We start from the raw sequence: 20,299 nt of genomic DNA, 5'->3' as shown, positions 1-20,299 counted from the left end.
CCTTCCCCATAGCAGCTTAAATTCAAACCCCCAGAGGTTCTGAAAAGACAGGTTGGGGGTTTTTTGTTCCCTGAGATTGAAACTATTCCCAAACCTAAAGCACTGTTTTCAGTAAGCATTCTGCACTTACCAGCATCCACAGTTTGCTCTTAGCATAAATAAATTCTTTCAGAGCAGAAGAAAAGCAAGAAGTGCCTCTCATCTCAAAATCAAGACTGCATACCTTCATTCAGGGTCTTACTGCTACAGAATATAATTTAGTGATAGCACCTACTGACTTTTAGTGCTCTACTATATGATTTGGCACAGAATTCCAAGCATGCCTGAACTGAAATTACATCTAAGATAAAAATGACATTCCAGCTGTTCAGTCTCACAAGAGCCTATGTCAAATTTTTTGTGACATTTCACCCACTGTAGCTTCTGGGCTCTGAGCCTCTGACAGCAATATCTGTCTACTTAGTCACATTGCTCTGTCTAAACATGCTACCAGGCTACAATCTATTGCTCCCTGTCAATGCAAAACTTCACCAATTAAGCTCATACATAACCAGTGTTCGCCATCCTTACTTACCTCTCCACAGTATTCAGAGATGAATTCATTCTTCTGTACAGGATCTTTGATGAAAATTCCCCAGCCTGCCACATCTGAAGGTGCCAACAGCAAGTGCTGCAGGACAGAAAAACCAGTAAGTTTAGACATGCCTGGCTTAGATTTGAGTTTGGGATTTTTTTCCGTTTTGTTTTGAGTCACTTAATTGTATCACTTAATGAAACATATATGCTGCAACTCCAGGAAAGAAGACAAACATGGATTCTTCTAATTATCAAAATGCACACCAAAATTACAGCTTGTATATCAGAAGCTGTAAAAGAAAAAATCAACTCAAGTATTTGAAAATTATTTAGAATTTTAGTTTAACCTTGAAATAAGGGAGTCACAAAAACATACTCCCTTCAAACTGGAAAGGTTTGCACACAGGAGCCTACTAGATTAGCTCAGTACTCAACTGAACTAGTTTGTGAGAAGATGTTCCAGAGTAGAAATAAACTTTGGTTTACTGAGTGATTGATTTATTTACCAGAGCTGAATAGGCTTTCAGGGTGTTCTCAGTAGACTGTATACAAGTCTGTGCATTAGAATCAACAACTGAGGAAAGAAACAGTCACTATACATCTTGAGACAAACTTCCTTAACCTGATCTAGGGAGAGTGCTGAGGTACCACTTTAAATGAAACAGCTGCCTATTTGCCAATTCCAAGTGAAGCCTGAATGGGGAAAAGGAGATATTCCACTGCAGGGCTACACAGAAAACAACAGCTAATTGGTACATGATGAAATGTCGACAGAGCCTAACAGCAGCGTGTTACCAAGCTAAAAGGTGACAGCTACTTCCCTTGGTTTTGTATGGTTGTTTTGGATTTTTGTGTTGTTTTCCTGTTTGACAGCATGAAGGCAATGTAATTCCATTGTCTGGCTTGAAAATACATAACCCTGTCAACACCCAGGCAATAGACATGTAGTTGTATAACCCCTGACATACTTTTTTGGATCCTCTCTGAATGCTGCAGTTCTTGCAAGACACATTTTTGCTGTCCCAGTGGTCAGCTGCTCCACACGTCAGACAGAGGTCAGGATCACATTCGCGCACAGCGAGGTAACACGGACACTGCTTAGTGTTGCATTGTGCTTTACAACGACATCCAGGGAACCGGTTTTGGCCTACAAAGGAATTTATGGAAAACAAAGAACATGTACAAAAAAAGCACAGTGTAAAATTCAGACCGTGCAGATTACAGCATATCAGAGCACAGCCACTGCTATCTGTAACGGATGTTCGGAAGTACTGAAAATTCCTCTCTGGTTTTAATTTAGTCTCCCTCAATTTTAAGTCTGAACATTGTTTCTCACTTCATTCAATGACTAATTACAAGGGCCAAATTCAACTGAACACATGCTTACAGTATTTGACACAATTTGCTGCTCCTGCAACAGTGTCTGCAGTACAGACTGAATACAAAGCTGCGTGTTGGGACAGTGAAAGGAATTTATAAGAGAGATTTAAATGTTTTACTTACATTCTGAGCTGCACTGACAAAACTTCTCGCAGAAGTTTTGAGCAATTACACATGGGCATGAGCTATCACAAGGCTGACGTGGATGATCACATGGCTGATAGTTGTAAACATGATTCGATGACCCATCTGAATAAAAATAGTAACATTTTGTAAAGTTGAAAGTTGTAAATGAACAATATACAGTTCCTCTCACTCTTTAAAGCAAAAATTCCCTTTTAGTCATTTAACTAAGACCCAAACATGAACCAAAAACCCAAACCCACAATGAATGGGGTTAAAAACCCAAGATACCAAACCAGAGTGGTAACATTAGGTATTTTACACCATTAGCTTCCCAGGACACTTTATTCTGCCCATTACTCAGCTGTTTCAAGTATTCAGAGCTGAAAGCTGTTTTCTGTGGAAAACTGAAAAACGAAACTACAATGGTATAATTTCCTGTGTGAATATGTTCTAGAATAGCACCAATGATAACTCAGCAAAGTAAATTTGCTCGAATACCCAGAGTAATTTTTAATGTGGAGCAACAGTCAACTTTCAAACAGGTAACACTGACAACACAATACCTGGTCATTATACCACTGTGCTTTCCCAAGTCAATTTTCCAGTACAGACAATGCTGAAGTCTTATAGGCAAGAAAGGAACTATCAGGGACAAGCCTAGAGCTTTACCTGTAGAGCAGCTAGGAGAATTTGGTGCTATCTAAATTATATTGGCCATCAACACTCCTGAGCTTGTGTTGGGTTTTCATGAATTTGTAAAAATGCTCGTTAGCAAATCAGCAACAAAAAAGGCAAGAGACACACCAACCAATTATTTGTGTTGCTAGAAGTCCCAAACACTCTCAACAAATTTTCAGAGAACTATTTCTAAAATAAGCTGCTTTTTAAAAAAACACACATGTGCCTTTTACTGCATCTCCTGTCATTAATACTGTTTTTACCTGTACTTCAATGAGGCCACACTGAAAAGCTTGTAAACTCAGCCTCCTCCCCTTTTTATTGAATTATACACAGCCCTCCTGGTTATGTAAACCAAAGAGTATCTTTTGTCTCTACAATATCTGTAGTGAGAGCTTACTGGGCTTTTTTCCTTTTTATTCCTCTATAATCTCTAGCTCCCCACAGAATGTATATATAATGGCCTACCATTTAAAAAAAAAAAAAAAAAGAAAAACCACAACACTCAAAACCCACCAAAAAAAAAAAAAATAAAAAAGCAATAGCAGAATCTTAAAAGTTCAGGACATAAATTGAATGGAAAGATGCTAACCCTTTTTCAGCTGTATCTTTCTGCAATGAGCAGCCCACAACCTGCAAAAACACAAAACAAACAAGAAGGTTGACAGGAACTCCTCCTGCAGTGGGCTGGGAAAGGTAGCTGCAGCTTGTACCCACACTTGACTTAAGATGGGAAAGTTTCTGGTAACATCAACATCTGCTAACTGTGCACAAGTCAGAGGTGGCTGCAGCAGAACCACCCTGTCCCAGGCTCGGGGCTGACACGACCAGTGCTTTGCAGGCTGCTCCCTCCCCCGCCCAGCATCATCCACCAGTCCCAGGATTACACAGATGAGCAGTCCCCACCCAGCCCAGGCTAGAGAGATGCTTAAATTCAGATGGCCTTGAAGGAAACCTGCCAAGAGCAGGCTGCTGGAGCTGCTTCTAGCAGGCAGAAGCAGCAACAGAAAGAAGGATATGGAATTGCAGATATGGAGGGACATGCCTAAACAGGGGAATGAAAGCCTGACTGCTTCACACAACAACCAGTGTGGTGCTGGGGCCTAGAGATCACAGCCAGGTGATACTCTTCACCTGATGAGCACCAAGTATATGACGACAGGAGATAACATCTGTCTGGCACAGCCACAATGATGTGACCTCAGAATTTCTTCTGGCTGGACAGACTTTTCCCCGGTTCTTCTGACTGGTGCTACTCATTAAGCCTTTTCTCTTCTACTTCAAACTCTATACACCTTTCTCTTACATCCTTACAGTTTTCCTTCGGTGTCCTCTGCCTCAGGTAGCTTAGCTAAGCACACCCTTTGCCAGAAGTGGTGGTTTCTTTGTGTGGTGGGTTTTATTGTTTGGGTTTGTTGACTTGGGTTGTGTTTTTCAAGAACAACATGCTTTTGATCATCATAACATAACTCACTACACTAACCTTCTTGCAAGTTACAATTGCCCCTTTATTTTGTATCCATTTCAGATTACAAGTTCTTTGGGCAGGAAATGTCAACTGTTCCATAAACTGCATGTCAGACATAATCAAGCAAAAACACCTGTCTGGACCTTATGGACCAAAAGGAAAACTAGACTTTAAATTTCAGGAGCCTTAAAATTAAAGCAGAAGTCAATGGTTTTATTTTTTCTTCCATTCTATGCATTTAAGTTAGCACTTGCTTTTCAGTGAAATCACACAACAACAACAAAATTGGATTAAGGATTTTCAAAGATTATACTTCTTGGACTTTATTAGTACATCATATAGCAACATGAAGACAATATGGGAGAAGCCTCATTCCCTGGCCAAATGCTAGCTGCATCAAAACACCTCACTTTCTCTGCAGTTACTGAGCAGCCCAAAACACTCATGAACACATGTAATCAAAAATCCCCAGTGCAGAACACCTGGAGAGCTATTCTGCCTTTCAGTGAATGCAACACTCAGATTTACACTCTGAAAAAAACATTTCATGCTGTAACTAGTTAAATAGGACTTTTTAGCTGCTACTTCTTTCATAAAAGCGTATCGGTTTCTACTTTAACCAAATGGTGTGCTGTGCCCCCCAACTGCTCCAGATAAATAAGATTCTCTACCAAAATTGCCCTTTCAAAGCTTTACTATTAGATTTAACTCAACAACCAATTTTCTTACAAGCATTTGACAGAACCCATACAAGTTAGAAACCCACAGAGGCAGACTTGTCCAGGTAACTGAGGTTGAGGGGAGGGAACAAACCCAAAGACACAGCACTACAGAAACTGTAATAAATAGATGACATTTCTATTAGAAGTGATTCACTGCAGAAAAAAAAGTCTAGCAACACATTTATGAATTATGAGACATCAACTCTCCGTAAGAAGACAGGTCCCATATAATTGAAAGAAGTGCAATTTTGACTTATATTACTCTAATGCACAACAAACTACTTCCTTTCTTTGGCTGTCTGGTATTTGGAAAATGTAACATACCATATTTTTGAACAAGTTTTTCCCAGAAATTTGTCTGTCACTCCAAAGTAATAAGGACCTACTAGCATACCAAACCCTTGCAAGCTTTCTGTGGCTAGACTTCTTAAAACAGCAATTCATTAGCAATTAGTAACTTTTTGTTTTTCCCTAAGGTAAGCACTATCCCAATGCTTTAAATGCAAGACACCACCATCAATAAAGCACTAATACTAACAACTCAAAGCAGAAAGAAATTACAGATGACAGTCACAAGGGAAAAGCATCTACTTAGCCACTCCTGCACCACAGACTGATGTCACAGGAGGACAAAGGAGCTAGAGACACAGTGTCTGCATGAATTGTGGGGAATGACAGAAGACAAGATGAAGTAAGCTGCCAACACTGACCAATTTGACAGGAGCTCTGATTAGCACAAATAGTACATTTATTGGCTTCTAGCTTTCAAAAACTGCCAGGAAGCACTGCAAGTTCCCCAGGTTAATGCACAAAGCTGAAGCCTGAATACCATACTAAAATTGGAGTAATTTTTCTATCTGCCCTATAATCTGCCATCTCAAGCAGAAATGAAAGGCAAGATCTGGTCCCCTGGTGCCATGCACCAGGAAGCAAAGGCAAGGAAAAGAAAGTCAAGAAAGCACTCATGACTTAAAGCTTCATCAAAAAAAAGCAAACTGGAAAGTCAGTGGCAGGTTTCCAAGCAAGCCCATGGATTTGTACATCTGGTTGCTGACATCTGCAAGATAGCCAGCTTAGAAAACAAGTGTTTCCAGAAGCATTATGACAGAAGCTGTCAAAAATATTGTTCTTCTCTGCTAACAACCTACTAGACTTTGCCAGTGGTTTCAGGAGACAGCGGTATCAGCTAATCAGCAGTAAAAATGCATTCTCTGGGAGAAGCTACACTAGCATTTCCTGCCTCTGCACAGGGATACTCTGCTATCAGAAAGAGCACTGAAAATTCAAAACATGTGCCAATTATGTCAAAATATGTAGTTCAGTCTTTGCAGACCAGCACAATTTTCTGGCATCACTCAAAGACTTCAGTCTCCCAAATCATCTTATCCACAGCCTCCCCACCAGTCTAAGACTCAGCCTTCCAACCAGGTGACACATAAGAATATCTGTGCCAATGCCTCAGCTACACCTTTTGCCTGACTACAGTAAGACTTCAAACCTGTACACAAAAAGGCATCCTGAACTCTTGGCAGAACTACATAAGCTATTCAAACACATGCAGTGAACAGCAGAAGGTAGCGACAGGAGGAGGAAAATGAAAAAGTGGGGGGGAAGGGGAAAATACTGTCAAATAAAATCTAAATAGGGGATGAGGGAGAAGAGGAAACCCAAAATAATCAAGTAGCTTTACATGGCCTTACAATCAGTAACAAATCTTTACCAAAACAGAGGAAGGTGTGCTGATTAGTTAAAGCAAATACAATTCAGCTCCCAGCAATGGAAGAAAAACATGCACATAAAAGAATGAACAGTACCAAAGTACCCTCCCTCCAGCACATGTCCATGCTTCTCTGAATTCTTTCTCAGTTCAGATTTTTTTAATGGCTTCTACGCAAAGTACTCACTCCTCAGCAAGGCAGAATGCTCAAAAACTGCCACACTAATCTCTGATCCATAGGAGAGGCTCTGACACTGCTTCTCAAAAAGCAACTATATTAAAAGTCATCTTCTCTCATTGATCAGCCTTATGACTGCTATCTAACAAAAATAACACAGGAAGGAGTAAGAGCATACAAGACAAGACATACAAGAGAGGTGTATGAGGGAGAAGCTAAAGGGAGAAATAAGAAATTTTATGGAAAAAAAAGTGTACCTATTGCTTGCAACTAGCTGAGCTAGTTGCTCAGCTCAGCAGGCCTATATGGGCACCAAGATCACATGAGAACTATGCAAAGTCTTGTAAGAAAATCTGCTATCAGATCAGTTACAAGTGCCCTTAAAAGAAGCCTGCTGCTGCTGCTTTTCTCTTTGGGGAATGCTGCTTTTGCTCAAAGGCTGTCTGCCACATGCACACATTTAAAACCTGCAGATCAGCCAGACCCTTGCAATGGGGAAGTGCAAAAGGAAAAGAAGGGCCTTCCCAGCTCTAGGACTGGACTTACTCTAAGAGTGAGTAAACTCAACCAAAAAAAAAAAAACAACACATTTAACAGAGAGACTTCCAGATGGTTGTCCCAATTGCTAGCTGTGAGACATCTTTAGAGAGTGCTCAGATTACAGTAGTATGTAGCTGGGCTAAACTGCTTTCCATTTTTAAAGGACTACTGAACATAAAAGAATGGAGACAGCTTGATTGCTGCATATTCTGGGAAATGAAATGAAAAAATTATCTCCTTCCTTCAATGACAGTTAAAAGAATCAAAGGCATTTCAAAACTAAATTACTACCGTAAAAGTTTTATACTTACAACTAATAAAACTAAAATAACATCAAGAAACCCTGTGTAACGGTGTGTGCTTTTATCTCAGAAAAAAAAAACCCTAAACTAAAGTCTCAAAACTCCTCCAAAGCAATGTCAACCTGGTAATCATACAATCCATTCCAGCTTCAAGATACATTTGAGACTTCTAGTTGCACTTCTCAAATGGATGTAGTGGCACCATTTTTATAGCAAGTTGTGTGAATCTGACAGCAAACTAATTCCCAGCTGCATATTCCAAACTTACACTATGGCTAATAACCTAAATTTAAACAGCCAGGCCCACCAAATGCCCAGACACTTGAAAACTGTGCCAAGAGTATTAAAATCAATAGCTTTTGCTGAGAACAGAATCTCTTCCAGATGCTACAAAGCAGAAATGTTTCACTCCACGGCAACAGTATCTCTGAGCCAGTATTAGGAATTTCACTAAGTCTGAAAATAATAAATATGCTTACACAAGCTAAGCCAGAAGGAAGGGGAATTCATGGGAGAAGAACTGGAAGAACAGACTCAGTGGAAAATAAGGAAAGCTAAAGGGAGAAATAAGAAATTTTATGGAAAAAAAAGTGTACTAATTGCTAGCCAAAAGAAATGTTTTTGCTAATTTCAATCAGCTTTTTATCTTCTGGGTTCTTATCCCTGGAAATTAAAAATACTTGATGCAGAGTTGCATTTTCTCAGTATTCTCCATGAAAAATGCATGTCACTGACAGACAGTGGCCACCAAGTTTACAATTTCAACAGAAATTGTTTCAATGGTCTTCGTGGCTCCAGCAAAAAGATTGATTTTGTTCTTCATTGCAGCTTCACCTCAAACAACTTGCTAACCTGATTCTTTAGTTGATGTTCTAGCTGCTAATGAAACTGAGGGGCTACAAAGGAATAGACTCTTCTAAAGAAGAAAAAAAGCCAATCCTACTAGCTTGCTACAACATTTTTGCTTACTTGCCATCTTAACAGAATATGCTTCACCATAAAAAAACATGAATTTTACTTTACAAAATACAGTACAATCATTACTGAATCCCATTACAACATTTCTAAATGTAATGCTTATTGCTGCAAACAAAATCATACCACACTATATGGAATGTTGGAACAATCTGTGTAGGTTATTTCTAATCTAAATTGAGTTTTGACTACTTGCAGCAATACACCTACAAGAATCTGCTAACGAGAATCTGGCTGTTAAAGTGCTTAAAAAGAAGGGAGAAGGAAAGAGAAGTTGAAGGTTATACTTGCCAATGCAGTAAGACTTATCTGAAACGAAAACACCATTTTGCTTTATTGCTGAGAATTTTGGTTTTGGAAACAAAAGACGAGTTGCACAACTTTTCCTCCAAAATACTTTCTGTTCTGAACCCCTGTGCCTCCAATTTATTGTTATGCTAAGGTTATTTAGTAACAGATTTACCTGTGTTTCCTTTTCTTCTTTCTGGGAGGAGTATCAACATCTTCAGCAGGGACTGGTGCAATAATACTAGATTCCTTTACTCTAAACTCATACACCTAACAAGAGATACCATAATACATCCACGATAAATCTCTCACTAGTAGAAAGTTGCTCATTTTCTAAGTTAGTATGATTTCCTCCAACCAACAACTTACAGATTATATCCAGTCATAGTCTCTTTTTAATATATTTAAAGCTGATTATTTTTGTCATTTAAGAACTGACAGTCTAATTTAAACCTCCTGTAAATTTAATTTTAAAACAGTTTTAAAACTAACTTTTCATGTATCTGTGGTATGAATTCTGGATCATAGCATTCTTGGGAAAACCAAGAAAATCAATTCATTTTCTCTTTTAGTAATCAATGCTAGTATTTCTATACTTCACTATTTCAAGTAAAACACTATCACACTTAGCAAGTAGTTTTCCTTCTTACCTGTCTGCATGTTTTGGTCCCAATCAGTCTGGCAATTGCACAGAAGTTGTCATAGTAGGTGCCAATAAGAACTCTAAACATTGAGGCTTCTGCACCACTCCACTCCACATTTTCTGGAGGCTCAATATTTGGCTTCATCTTTATCGGTGTTTGACACCTAGAATTTGCTTCTGTAATAAATAATTGAGAGTAAGGCTATATGTCAAAAATTTTACACAGCCCTTAAAAATGTCAAATTATATACTGTAGTTAAAAAGATCCCTTTTTTTTTGTTGTTGTTTCTTAAGTGCCACAAAAACCCAGCAGCTTTCACATACTTCTTACAGAAACCAACAGTAGCTATTCAAATTTCATGATCTTACCTCTATACATAAATTGAAACAATATGGACTTTTTCTTGCAGGGTTCTATTTGAATGAACTCATATTCCTATTCTGTCTTTTCACTCAGTTCCATACATTCCAAAAACATGGTTTTTAGGATTGCATGGTTCAACAAGTCTTGGTGGGTTGTGTTGTTGTTTGCTTTGGTTTTGTCTTCTCAAGCACTGAAGCTAATTGAATAAAGAAGCCTTGACTGGCCTTACCAGAGGAACTGGATGTTTCATCTTTCTTTTCTTCCTCTTCTTTATCATTGTTTTCTCCTCCAGTTTCAGTTCCAGCTTCCCGATCACTATCTGTGTCTTTAGATTCCAGCACATTTATTGTTGGGGTGCTGGGCCTGCTGGTGTTGTTTGGAAGTCTTCCCCTCCGGCGCCCACCTGGGCGCTTTGGTGGAGTCTTTATACGCTCAGCAGTCAAGGCAGCTGCAAACTCCTTTGCACCTTCCTGAACACAAAACATTAGAATTTTTATTAAAAGAATTACAAAGTGTTTTCACCTATGTGGTCAAGGCTTGCAGGAGAACATGTTCCACTTGCATTCGATGTAATTTTGCATTATTCTACAAAATAATCATGTACACAGAAATTCTAGGTAAATGTACTCCAACTATGAGCATAAATACTTTTGATGCTACCATGAAAAAAAAAAATCTGCATTTACAAAGTACTTATGCCAGTATTTCAGTTCTCCTTTAATTTTGGCTGCCAAGTGAAAAATAATTCAGTAGTAAATTTCTATTTTCCCAGATGACATTAAAAAAAGAATTTCCCTCAGAGAATACCCATCAAAATACAAGAACTCTTGCACATGGCACTTAAAAAAAATGTGTGTTGTACTTTTCAAAATGCAATCACTGGTAATTTGTTTTCTAGTGGGAAGGGGTATGACAATGTGCAGCAAGTTTTTAGGTTAGAATATTACATGGTTTCTAATACTAAAAAATTTAAGGGAATTAGGAGATTCAAAAATATGTTACTAAAGATTTCACCATATTAATTTCCATCCTTTTGTTTCTGAAGATCACAAATCCTGGATGGAATCTGCCTTTGACAAACTAAAAACCTTTATAATTTTTAGTTGTGATACAATTTACAAAAGAGCCAAGTCTGCAGTTCCTTGACTAAACTAGATACAATAGCAGCAACACCATTATTGGGGCATAATATTTCTTTCTTACAAATAGCTCAGGCTACATCTAATAGAACTAAAAGGTATTCCTGCTTCAGATGACTGGAAGTTAAATCTTTTCTTTCACACCAACTGAAGGTAACATACTTGACTGCAGGTGCCCCACAAGTGTGTGTGCTGTCCTAGATACAAGCATGTCCTTGCACTAAGTGTATCCTGCTGCACTGCAGCTACCACCAGCACTCAGTGAATTGTAACACATGAAATTATCTTACCAAGTGTTGATAACAGTGCGGTCCACAAGGCTTATTATCTAATGCTGTTTCTGTATTCTTTCGTTTATAAGTATTAGGAGTTGCATGGAATGCTGTTGAATCAAAACATCACATTTTTAAGTTTTCATATAAAAAAATACATCAAATATCTCACCTCAAACAGCATCCAAATCACAAGGTTTACCAAGACTTTACTAAAACCAAAATAAGAACAAATGGGAAAAAAAACCACAAAACAAACCCCATCTAGTGACATTTGACTTACCACTTAAATAGACAGCGACAGCACATAGGTCAGTGTCACATACCATGGAATGGTTTGGGTTGGAAGGGACCTTAAAGGCCATCTAGTTCCAACTAGACCAGGTTGCTCAAAACCCCATCCAACCTGGCCTGGAGCACTGCCAGGGATGGGGCATCCACAGCTTCTCTGGGCAACCTGTGCCAGTGTCTCACTGTCCTCATAGTGAAGAATGTCTTCCTTATATCAAATGTAAATCTATCCTCTTTCTGTTTAAAGGCATTTTGCTCATTTACATCAGCAAAGACAATCATCACATTTGCTCCATGTATCAAAGAGTATTTGCTGTATCTCCCTTTCCAACAAACAGAATAGACTTGACTTTGTTGTCATGTTAAACAGAATTACTCAGGGCTCTTCCTATTAATGCATGATCATCTCTTCAAACTATAAGATTCAGTGGTTCAATTTCTATCTGGTAAAAAACTCCAACCCTATATACACTTTGGAAAGGCAATGGACCCAGTTGACATGTTCATTAGTAAGGAGGACACAAGTATTTTTCCTCTATTAATTTATCAGCACATCAGCCTAAGCTGACAGGGTATCAGAGTTCAGTTCCTGTATCCCAGCTGCAGGGTAAAAATAAGTTAGCACTGCACAGTCACTATGGATCAGCACAACCACAGTCGAGTCTGCAACTTGAAGAGAAGTGTCTGCTCACGTATCTGACCGACTGTACAGCTCTGTACATGCTGCAGAATGGTGACTCAGAATGGAGCAGAACTGGGTATGTTACACATACAAGCCACAAGAGCACCTTTACAACAGGATTGCAGAGTTTCCTACCTATTCCCTTTACCAGAACCAGCTCTCCTCCCATGCACTCCCTGCCTCCCTGCAGGATGTTTCCAGAGAGACTGACTTTCAAGGTTTTGCTGGAAGTCTTGAGAACTCTTGAGTATCCCTTACTCAACTAAAGCCTGGAAAACCTGCTGCTAGACTCTCATCAAAACTCACATACTCATGCTCCCAAATTCTATTAGAAGCATTTTGGAACACGATCCTTAGTTTTCTTCAATTCTTTTTTGGGTTTGTTTTTTTATTTAAAAAAGGCAACTCAGTGCCTGTCTGTTTGCTATTGCTCCATGAAGGCCTAGAAAAGACACTCATCTGAAAAAGTGTGATTTCCAAGCTATGTAAAAGCACTTATGCTGCAGCTTTACCACAGTTGCAGTTAGGTGACTAACTCACAGCGAAGTTTCTAAATGTTCAGTGAATAAAAAGTACTAATGTTCAAACTGAAAGAAGAAATCCCTCGCTTCCTGCCCATATTAATCCAAAAGTGCCATTACATGCCAACACCACATATATTCTTCTCCTTCATTAAGTCACCACCCACAGGCTTTCCTACTCATCTTATTTCTAGGTTGTGCATGAGACTTCTCTTTATATGTCCACTCTGCTTTCAAGACTGAACTTTTATAATGCAGTTCTTTCCCTTTTAACGAATGTGGGCAGAGCCCACGTACGACTTCACAAAGTTTTTTCAGGCAAATCTCATTTCCATGGTCTGGTTTGCAGCATAGCTCTGCAAGCACTTGTTTTGACACCTGTGGGGAAGGTGACCAGTGGTGGTAAGCAGCACTTCTTAGAAGAGCTTCTCTGATGAAAGCACTCCATCTTGGAACCATCACTTCATGCTTCCCTCTCTTAAAAGAGGGCATGCTGAAAAATCAAATCATAAATTCTGTAATTTTATGCCTGTATTAAAGACAGCAGCCCATGGGAACCCCAGGGAAGCAACGTATTTTTTCAAGGCTTTCTTAAAATGGTATAAAACAATATCACTAATTAAATACTGCATTACTTTTTCTCTGGAGAAATACATTATGTTTTATAAACCTGGAAATACAAAGAAGTTTCAATTTTGTATATACAGACATATAGATATGTTAAAATTATTTACAAGCAAGTATAGGAATGCAATTTATGCATATTGTTGCTATTAGCACTCTTTCTTCCCCCAGACTCCAGTTAAAAGCTTTTATGTGGTATGTCACTTCTCATATGTTTCACATATCCTTGAAGTGTTCATACATTCTGTAGGTAAAATAAGCTAAACAACAAAGAAATCCCACAATTTAATGCCAAGTTATTCCACCTTTTAAGAAACGACGAGACGATGGGGGCCCTCCACCCAACATTGGAGGGAAAACCTCCACATTTTTTAACACTGCATCTTTAAATTTGCACTGCATACCAATTCATTCAGGGCTTTTTCCACGTAACTGCTATACCTTCTCTTCACACCACAAGGAAAATAATTTTGCAGCAATGCTAAAGAACAGTAAGACATTTGCAAGCCATGATCCATATCAAACTGCTGCAATGTGTAGAAATCAAACCCATTCTTACTATATGTCACTTGCAGATACAAATATTTCTCTCACAAGTTCACTTGTGCGAGGCCCTAAAATGAGTTGTTTTTTTCAACTGTATTCCTTTAGACAATGAAGAAATGTTCAGTTTGTAATGTAGTGAAAGAAATCAATCTTTTATATTTTTGAATCAGCAAGACCTCAAAAATAGGCTATATCTGGTACCTAATATTAGAATCATATCTTGTATTCAACTATCCAGAAAACAGCCAACATAGTACAGTAAAGACAACTACAGTCAAAATCTACCACCACTGTTGCAAGGCATATTTTTGGGAGGCTTGTTACAAAGAAAGGACCCAGGACAAAAATAAAACTATTTGTATAGCTGTATTATGAATTTTCAAATATCAGTAACAATTTTCTTTGCAAAAATTCACAGATGACTTTGTAGAATTTCCTAAAGTTCACATTTCTTTAATAATTTCCTTAAGAAAATCATTCTAAAACTGCTTCACTGAGCATGTTTTCTGTCTTTGAGATTTATTACCTGCCTCATTCCCCCAATGGGCTCAACTTTCATATTTTTCAATAATGTGAAAGTACACAGGCAACAGTTTAGCCTGAAATGTACATCTGCTTCACAGTCAAGCTATTTGGGAAATTCTCCCTACCTGATATTTTTCCTTCTTCTAAATTCTTTGTTAGTCCAGACATTTAGGCATAATTCCTTGCTGTCAGCAAATGAAGTCGGTACACAAGTTTTTTCAGTAATGTCATCACCTGCACATAAAGGGATTGCCAGGTCGTCAAGGGGACTTGACACTAAAAATCATTAAAAATCTAATGATAAGTTTTCCTATATTTAACTCAAATATTCTAGAACAAAGATTGGAAACTTCATAAAATAATGCTAATCTTAACAAAAATGGAATCTAAGAGGGGGAATCACAAAAAGCAAAATCAGACCTAATAAAATTCCTGCATTGTTTAAATTCTCTATGCCTTCTCCAGAGATTTACACCTTTCAAAGTACAAATCTGACCCACCACCTTAGCAAAGTAATTCATCAAAAATGTCATCTGCAGAAGCCAGGACATCATCACATAGTGCCTGGTAAGTGCATGAAGCAGAACATAGAGGCAGCTGATTAGGGTGATAGTAGAAACGTTACCAACTTTTTAAAAAATTTACATTATTAAATTGTTGCAGAGACACTGAAAATCGCTCCAGCAGCCTCCCAATGACCAGAGTAGTCTCCTTTTTTGATGAGTTACTTATTCCCAGCAACGAGCCAGGTGAATTTTGACCATGTAAATTCCATGTAAAGCAAAGAGGCCTTACAACCGACGCCCCAGTTTGTAACAGATAAACTCCTAGCTCCAGACAGACACGCAGACAGACAGACAAAGACAGAAAACAATCCTTTCTTTGGTGTTGCTACAGACAAAAGCAAAAGGAAGCAATGCACCCAAAGCAGTGAGCAGTCATTGTTGAGGTGGAATTTGGGTATGTTTTCAGGGAATGGTCCCATCAGTTCACTACATTCGGTGTCCGGTGTGAAGGCTACACAGTGAATGTGTAAAACAAGCTTTGAGAGGTCTCTCTGCAATGACCAAGTATCAAATATATTATTATCAGTGACAATGCATATGCTGCATAAATTGTCACAAAGAGCATTATCAAAAAACTGGTAATTTCACACTCCAATCTTGACACAAAGGTACATCTTGAATGTCTCCACAGTGGAAGTCTTATTCTTCCCTCCTCCTGCTATGGCCCTGAAATCCTGAAGGGAGGACTTAAAATTTGGGTAGTTTTAAGTATGAGGCACAGTTTAGAATGAAGCCTTGGACACACACCACTTTGGAAAGAACACTGGCTTGTTTAAGGAACGTATCAAAAATCACCAGCAACGAGAACTTAGGTAATCTTTTAGCATAAACTCTTTGTCTTCCATCTGAAGGTTATGAACACAGAGAAAGAAGGCACAACACTTTTGGCTTAAAGGATGCTGCTAGTGTGAGAACTGAGGTCCTTCAATCAATCAGTGACATGACTCTGGATCTTCTCATTGGCAGGACTTGGCACTCAAGAACATGTCAAAATGTCACTATGAACCCATCTGTCACAGTACTTAAAGAAAAGAAGTCTCACAGAGCTGGTGCCTCAAACTGTGGACTGGTAATACCAGGCTCCCCAGAGTGGTAGGTACCAACATGTGGTCAGTGGAACCTTTCAATCCTACTTCTGTCAATCTGCAAAAATGACTATGAGAGGTTAAGTCTACATAGACTAATGAAATAGAGCCAGGAAATATATGTAAATTTTAGAAAAGCCCACACCTTCACTGGAAAACTGCTATGAGTTTATAAAATCAGTGAGAAAAATGGCCTAAAACCAGTGCTGCAGAAACACCTAAAGTCTTCAGGGGTGCCACTAAAAAAAGTTTGTTCTATGTCCAGACAATGCTTTTTTGTTGACTGAAAAATCAAAATCCTTTTAAAACAGAACTCAGTATCTCTGTTAGACTACTGAGAGTGTCAAAAACTCATAAAACCCCCAGCAGAAAAATGGATGGTCAAGAGGTTGCAAACAGCTGCACTTCCCTGTCACACAGACCAGGCTGCACACAGCACTTCTCAGAATGAGTCATCCAGGCAACTGAGATACTACAAAACCTACAGCTTCACAGAGCACCTCGTGTTGAAGCTGGCTGGACAAGGCAGCAGCTCTACCTCCAGAAACTTACTGTTCTTAAACATTATTCAGATGTAAGAGCTTTGGGGTTTGGATTCTTTGTATTTTCAAGCAAGGCCTGTCAACAGAATATAAGGAGAAAGCAAAACTAAGGCCTAACTCCAAAAGCCACAAATACTAAAGGCACTAGGAAGATGAAAAGCTTCCCCCCTCCCTACCATCTGAGAACAACTCCAATTCCTCCTCAAACTGCAAGGCAACCGAGGGATACTAAAAAGCAGCAGCACTGTGTAAAGCCTTCAGTGTGAAGTACAAACACAGGCAGATTGCATGTTTGGTGGATGAGGAGCTGCTGACAAAGCACAGAGATTTCCAAATGAACATGCATGCGCACTCACAGTGAAACATGCAAATGAACAGCTAAGTCAAAAGAGAAAATTAATTTGAAATAGAGGGCATCATAGTGTACCACTGCAAGTCGAAACCACTTCGTGTTTGACTGTTAGTTTTCCCTTTACATTTGACTCTTCTCAGAGCAAGAACTGTCTGAAGTAGCACTTCAGAATCTCTTACTCTTCACACTTTGCAAGTGAAAACTAACATCATCGCTAATCTCTTGCTAAATCCTTCCCCCAAAAGAATGGGGCAGCATGAAAGCAATTAAGTAGAAAGGATATCATAATTTCTAAAACTCAATCCTCTGAAACAAGTAACCAAGTACAGGTGGCTAGAAACTAATGTAAGAGAATAAAAAAATCAAACTGTTCATGAGTGTTCATTCTCCCTGCTGGAAAATGAAACAAGCCTGATGAATAAGCAGGAATTTTATGGAGAAATCCATTTCATCCTCCATGCACAAACTGAGAAAGTGTAACACACAATAGTAGCAAATTATAGTTTCTTGCAGACTAGAAAGAGAAGTGACATTATAGGTCGGTCCAAGTCAGGAATTCTCTATGAACCCTTAAATGCCAAAAGGATAACAAACTATCCCACACAGGTGCACTTGGTTTTTTGAGGTATAGTTTTCACTGCAAAATGATGTCAACATGGACAAGATGCTTTTGCAAGCTTTAGAGATATTGCTGCTTTTATTTTTTCTTCTCTTTCCTTCCCTCTGCATTGCATCGTATGGTATTTTAAGGTTTCCTGACTTGCAAAAAAAAATAAGAAAAGATACAAGCGCACCGTAATTGTACTTACGATGTAAGAAGCAATCGTATTTAAAACAGCGTCTACAGAAGAGGGTGTGAAAAGAGTGCAGGCTCTGCTCCCTCTGAACAGACTTGGCATTTGGTCCATCTATGTTCGGTGTGCATTCAGGAGGAAGTGCTCCAGGAAGCTGCTGCTCAGTGAGTTCTTTGTATCTTTCAAGCAAAGTAATAGAAGTTATTGAGTGTAAATTTTTAAAGGTTTTTTTTTTAGTCCAGTACCACTCTGCTTTTCAATGACATATTTTTTTTAAAATTAAGAAATCTGTACCAGCTAAAAAGGTCAATCTGTTAGTGACACGACCAGTTATTAATTCCATACTCATTACTCCAAATATAAAACCAGCTAGGCAAGAATGCATTTATTTTCTGGACCACCATCTCCTTGTACAATATTACTCAGTAACTCCAAAAAGAAGATGATTTTCTTTTTCGTTAACACAGGCTTTTATTTTACCACCTCAAGAAATAACACAGATTATTAAAGACATACAAGTTCCCACTTTTCAGTGGTTTAAAAGGAATGCTAATTAACACTTTTGTATTGTTTGACTCAATGGAAACAGCTAATTCCCTTGAAATATCCCTTGCAGAAGTTACACAACTGCCACAAAACTAGCTGCAAGAAGAACCATTCCTAATCAACAAATATTTAACGAAACTGAGGAATCTGTTTCATAAAGCCACACAGCAATACACCCTAAGGAACACTTTCTTACTTCTCTTTCAATTCTTCTGCTGTACCCTTGTCTGGAAACATTGAGGAAATGGCTTCAAATATCTTGTCAGAAGGAAATCTCCGAGGTGGGTGGCTTTCTTTCTCTGTCAAGGAAGCAAAACCAAAATAATTAGATTTCAGCTTCTTTGTTACCTGAAGAAGTTCAGAGAAAAGGGGACTTAACCAAAATTCTAATTTAAAAAAAAAAAAGCAGTACTTTTTTTATTTCTAAATCACAGACAACTTAAATGGCATTAAACGATCCTGAGAAAACTCTACTAGTAAAATTTGGAGAAACCATTATTTCACCAGCAGATGGAGATGGCAATTCAGAACTCTGCCACTTCAGAATAATGATATTTTATTTTCTGAGGAGCACCAAAGCATTTATTAGACAATTAGGTGATTGATTTTTGGTGCATTTGACTGCTGCAGTATGCAGATAAACAAAAACTGGCAAAAATGCCTTTCACAGCATTCTCTGTACAACTCTTGAACTACATGACAAAGAAAACTATGAAAATTATGCTACTTTAGACCTGAAAACTATCACGCAGAAAGGATTTGAACAAATTTATTGAATGGTTAAATAAAAAGTTTTGGGTTTAATTTTCCAAGTCTGCAGACAGACATACCCATCCTGTTACCTTCCCGATCTTTTTGCTTGTCATCTCTTTCCTCAGGATTGTCATCTCCATCATCATCATCTTCATCATCACTATACTGACCAAGGGCATTGACCAACTCAACAAATATTTCATCATTGATAAATCCACATTCTGAAATTTAGCAAAATTGTGAGTGAACAAAAAAGCACAAGGTGTTTATGAACTATTTTTAATCCTCCCTAAACTTTAATTAAATTATAGCAAATGTTGTCATTTATGAAAAAAGTTCCATTTTTCCCCTCTTAGTTTCAGAGTATGAACTGAGAAGAGTTACAAGTATTCATTATTAATTTCTCAGACTGACAACTAGGAAGAGAAGGAGCTTGTTGAAATTTTTCTTTTCCTGACTCCCTGTGCCTCATATCACTACACATATATAAATAGCTCTTCTTTAGAAGATAAAAAAATATTACTAGCTAGACTATTTAAGATACTTTATGCCAGAAACCCATTTTCAACATGCCTGGGTTAAGCCAGAATGGAAATGTATGCTAACAGTCTATAAAGTAATCCTTAGATAGGGAATCTCCAGAGAGATTTTTGGTTGGTAGCTCTTTAGCATCCAATTCCCTGCTATAGACCCTACTGGCAGGGTGATAAAAAATGAATACAGTTATATACAAAAAATTCAAAAGAAAACTGAAGGCTACAATGCTGCATATATCTACTTAGTAGCTTATATTCTACTGTGACATTCGGAGAGCAGAACAGATTAAACAATCAGGCATTTCTGCAGAGAGGAAGTCATAGTTAGTGTTGACAGACACTGCGATTTTTAAAAAATTAACTGGGAATTGTGTGGGAAACTGAATGGCTTATCACCATCCTTTTGAACCTTGACTGGGGTTGGAGGTGAGACTAACTTAACAGAATATAGTGGTTTTATTACTGTGTAGACAATGAAAAAACTATTTGTATGTTTTAAACAGAACTCTTAATATACACACACAGGTTAGCAGGAATTTCTCTCCCAAAAGTGCAGTTAAAGAGCTAG

The 20,299-nt window shown here is 38.3% G+C and overlaps 1 protein-coding gene across 5 annotated transcripts in view; it reads right to left on the bottom strand.

The window, feature by feature from the left end:
- Positions 1–20,299, bottom strand: part of EZH2 (enhancer of zeste 2 polycomb repressive complex 2 subunit) — a 29,292-nt gene that overhangs the window by 2,353 nt on the left and 6,640 nt on the right. For 3 of the 5 annotated variants that reach the window (XM_009077851.1, XM_009077852.1, XM_009077853.1), the window contains 11 exons: positions 19,273–19,416; positions 18,639–18,741; positions 17,912–18,075; positions 11,387–11,478; positions 10,187–10,427; positions 9,601–9,770; positions 9,126–9,220; positions 3,353–3,393; positions 2,080–2,205; positions 1,545–1,723; positions 575–670 (listed from right to left, as the gene is read on the bottom strand). In XM_009077851.1, coding sequence (XP_009076099.1) covers positions 575–670; positions 1,545–1,723; positions 2,080–2,205; positions 3,353–3,393; positions 9,126–9,220; positions 9,601–9,770; positions 10,187–10,427; positions 11,387–11,478; positions 17,912–18,075; positions 18,639–18,741; positions 19,273–19,416 — 1,451 coding nt within the window. Of the gene's footprint in view, positions 1–574; positions 671–1,544; positions 1,724–2,079; positions 2,206–3,352; positions 3,394–9,125; positions 9,221–9,600; positions 9,771–10,186; positions 10,428–11,386; positions 11,479–17,896; positions 18,076–18,638; positions 18,742–19,272; positions 19,417–20,299 lie in introns of all 5 variants that reach the window. The other 2 variants (XM_009077850.1, XM_009077854.1) reach the window with 2 other exon arrangements.

The sequence above is a fragment of the Acanthisitta chloris genome, unplaced genomic scaffold (assembly GCF_000695815.1).
Source record: "Acanthisitta chloris isolate BGI_N310 unplaced genomic scaffold, ASM69581v1 scaffold6197, whole genome shotgun sequence".
NCBI classification, from domain to species: Eukaryota; Metazoa; Chordata; class Aves; order Passeriformes; family Acanthisittidae; genus Acanthisitta; species Acanthisitta chloris.
This window is presented reverse-complemented; position numbering and strand designations above follow the sequence as displayed.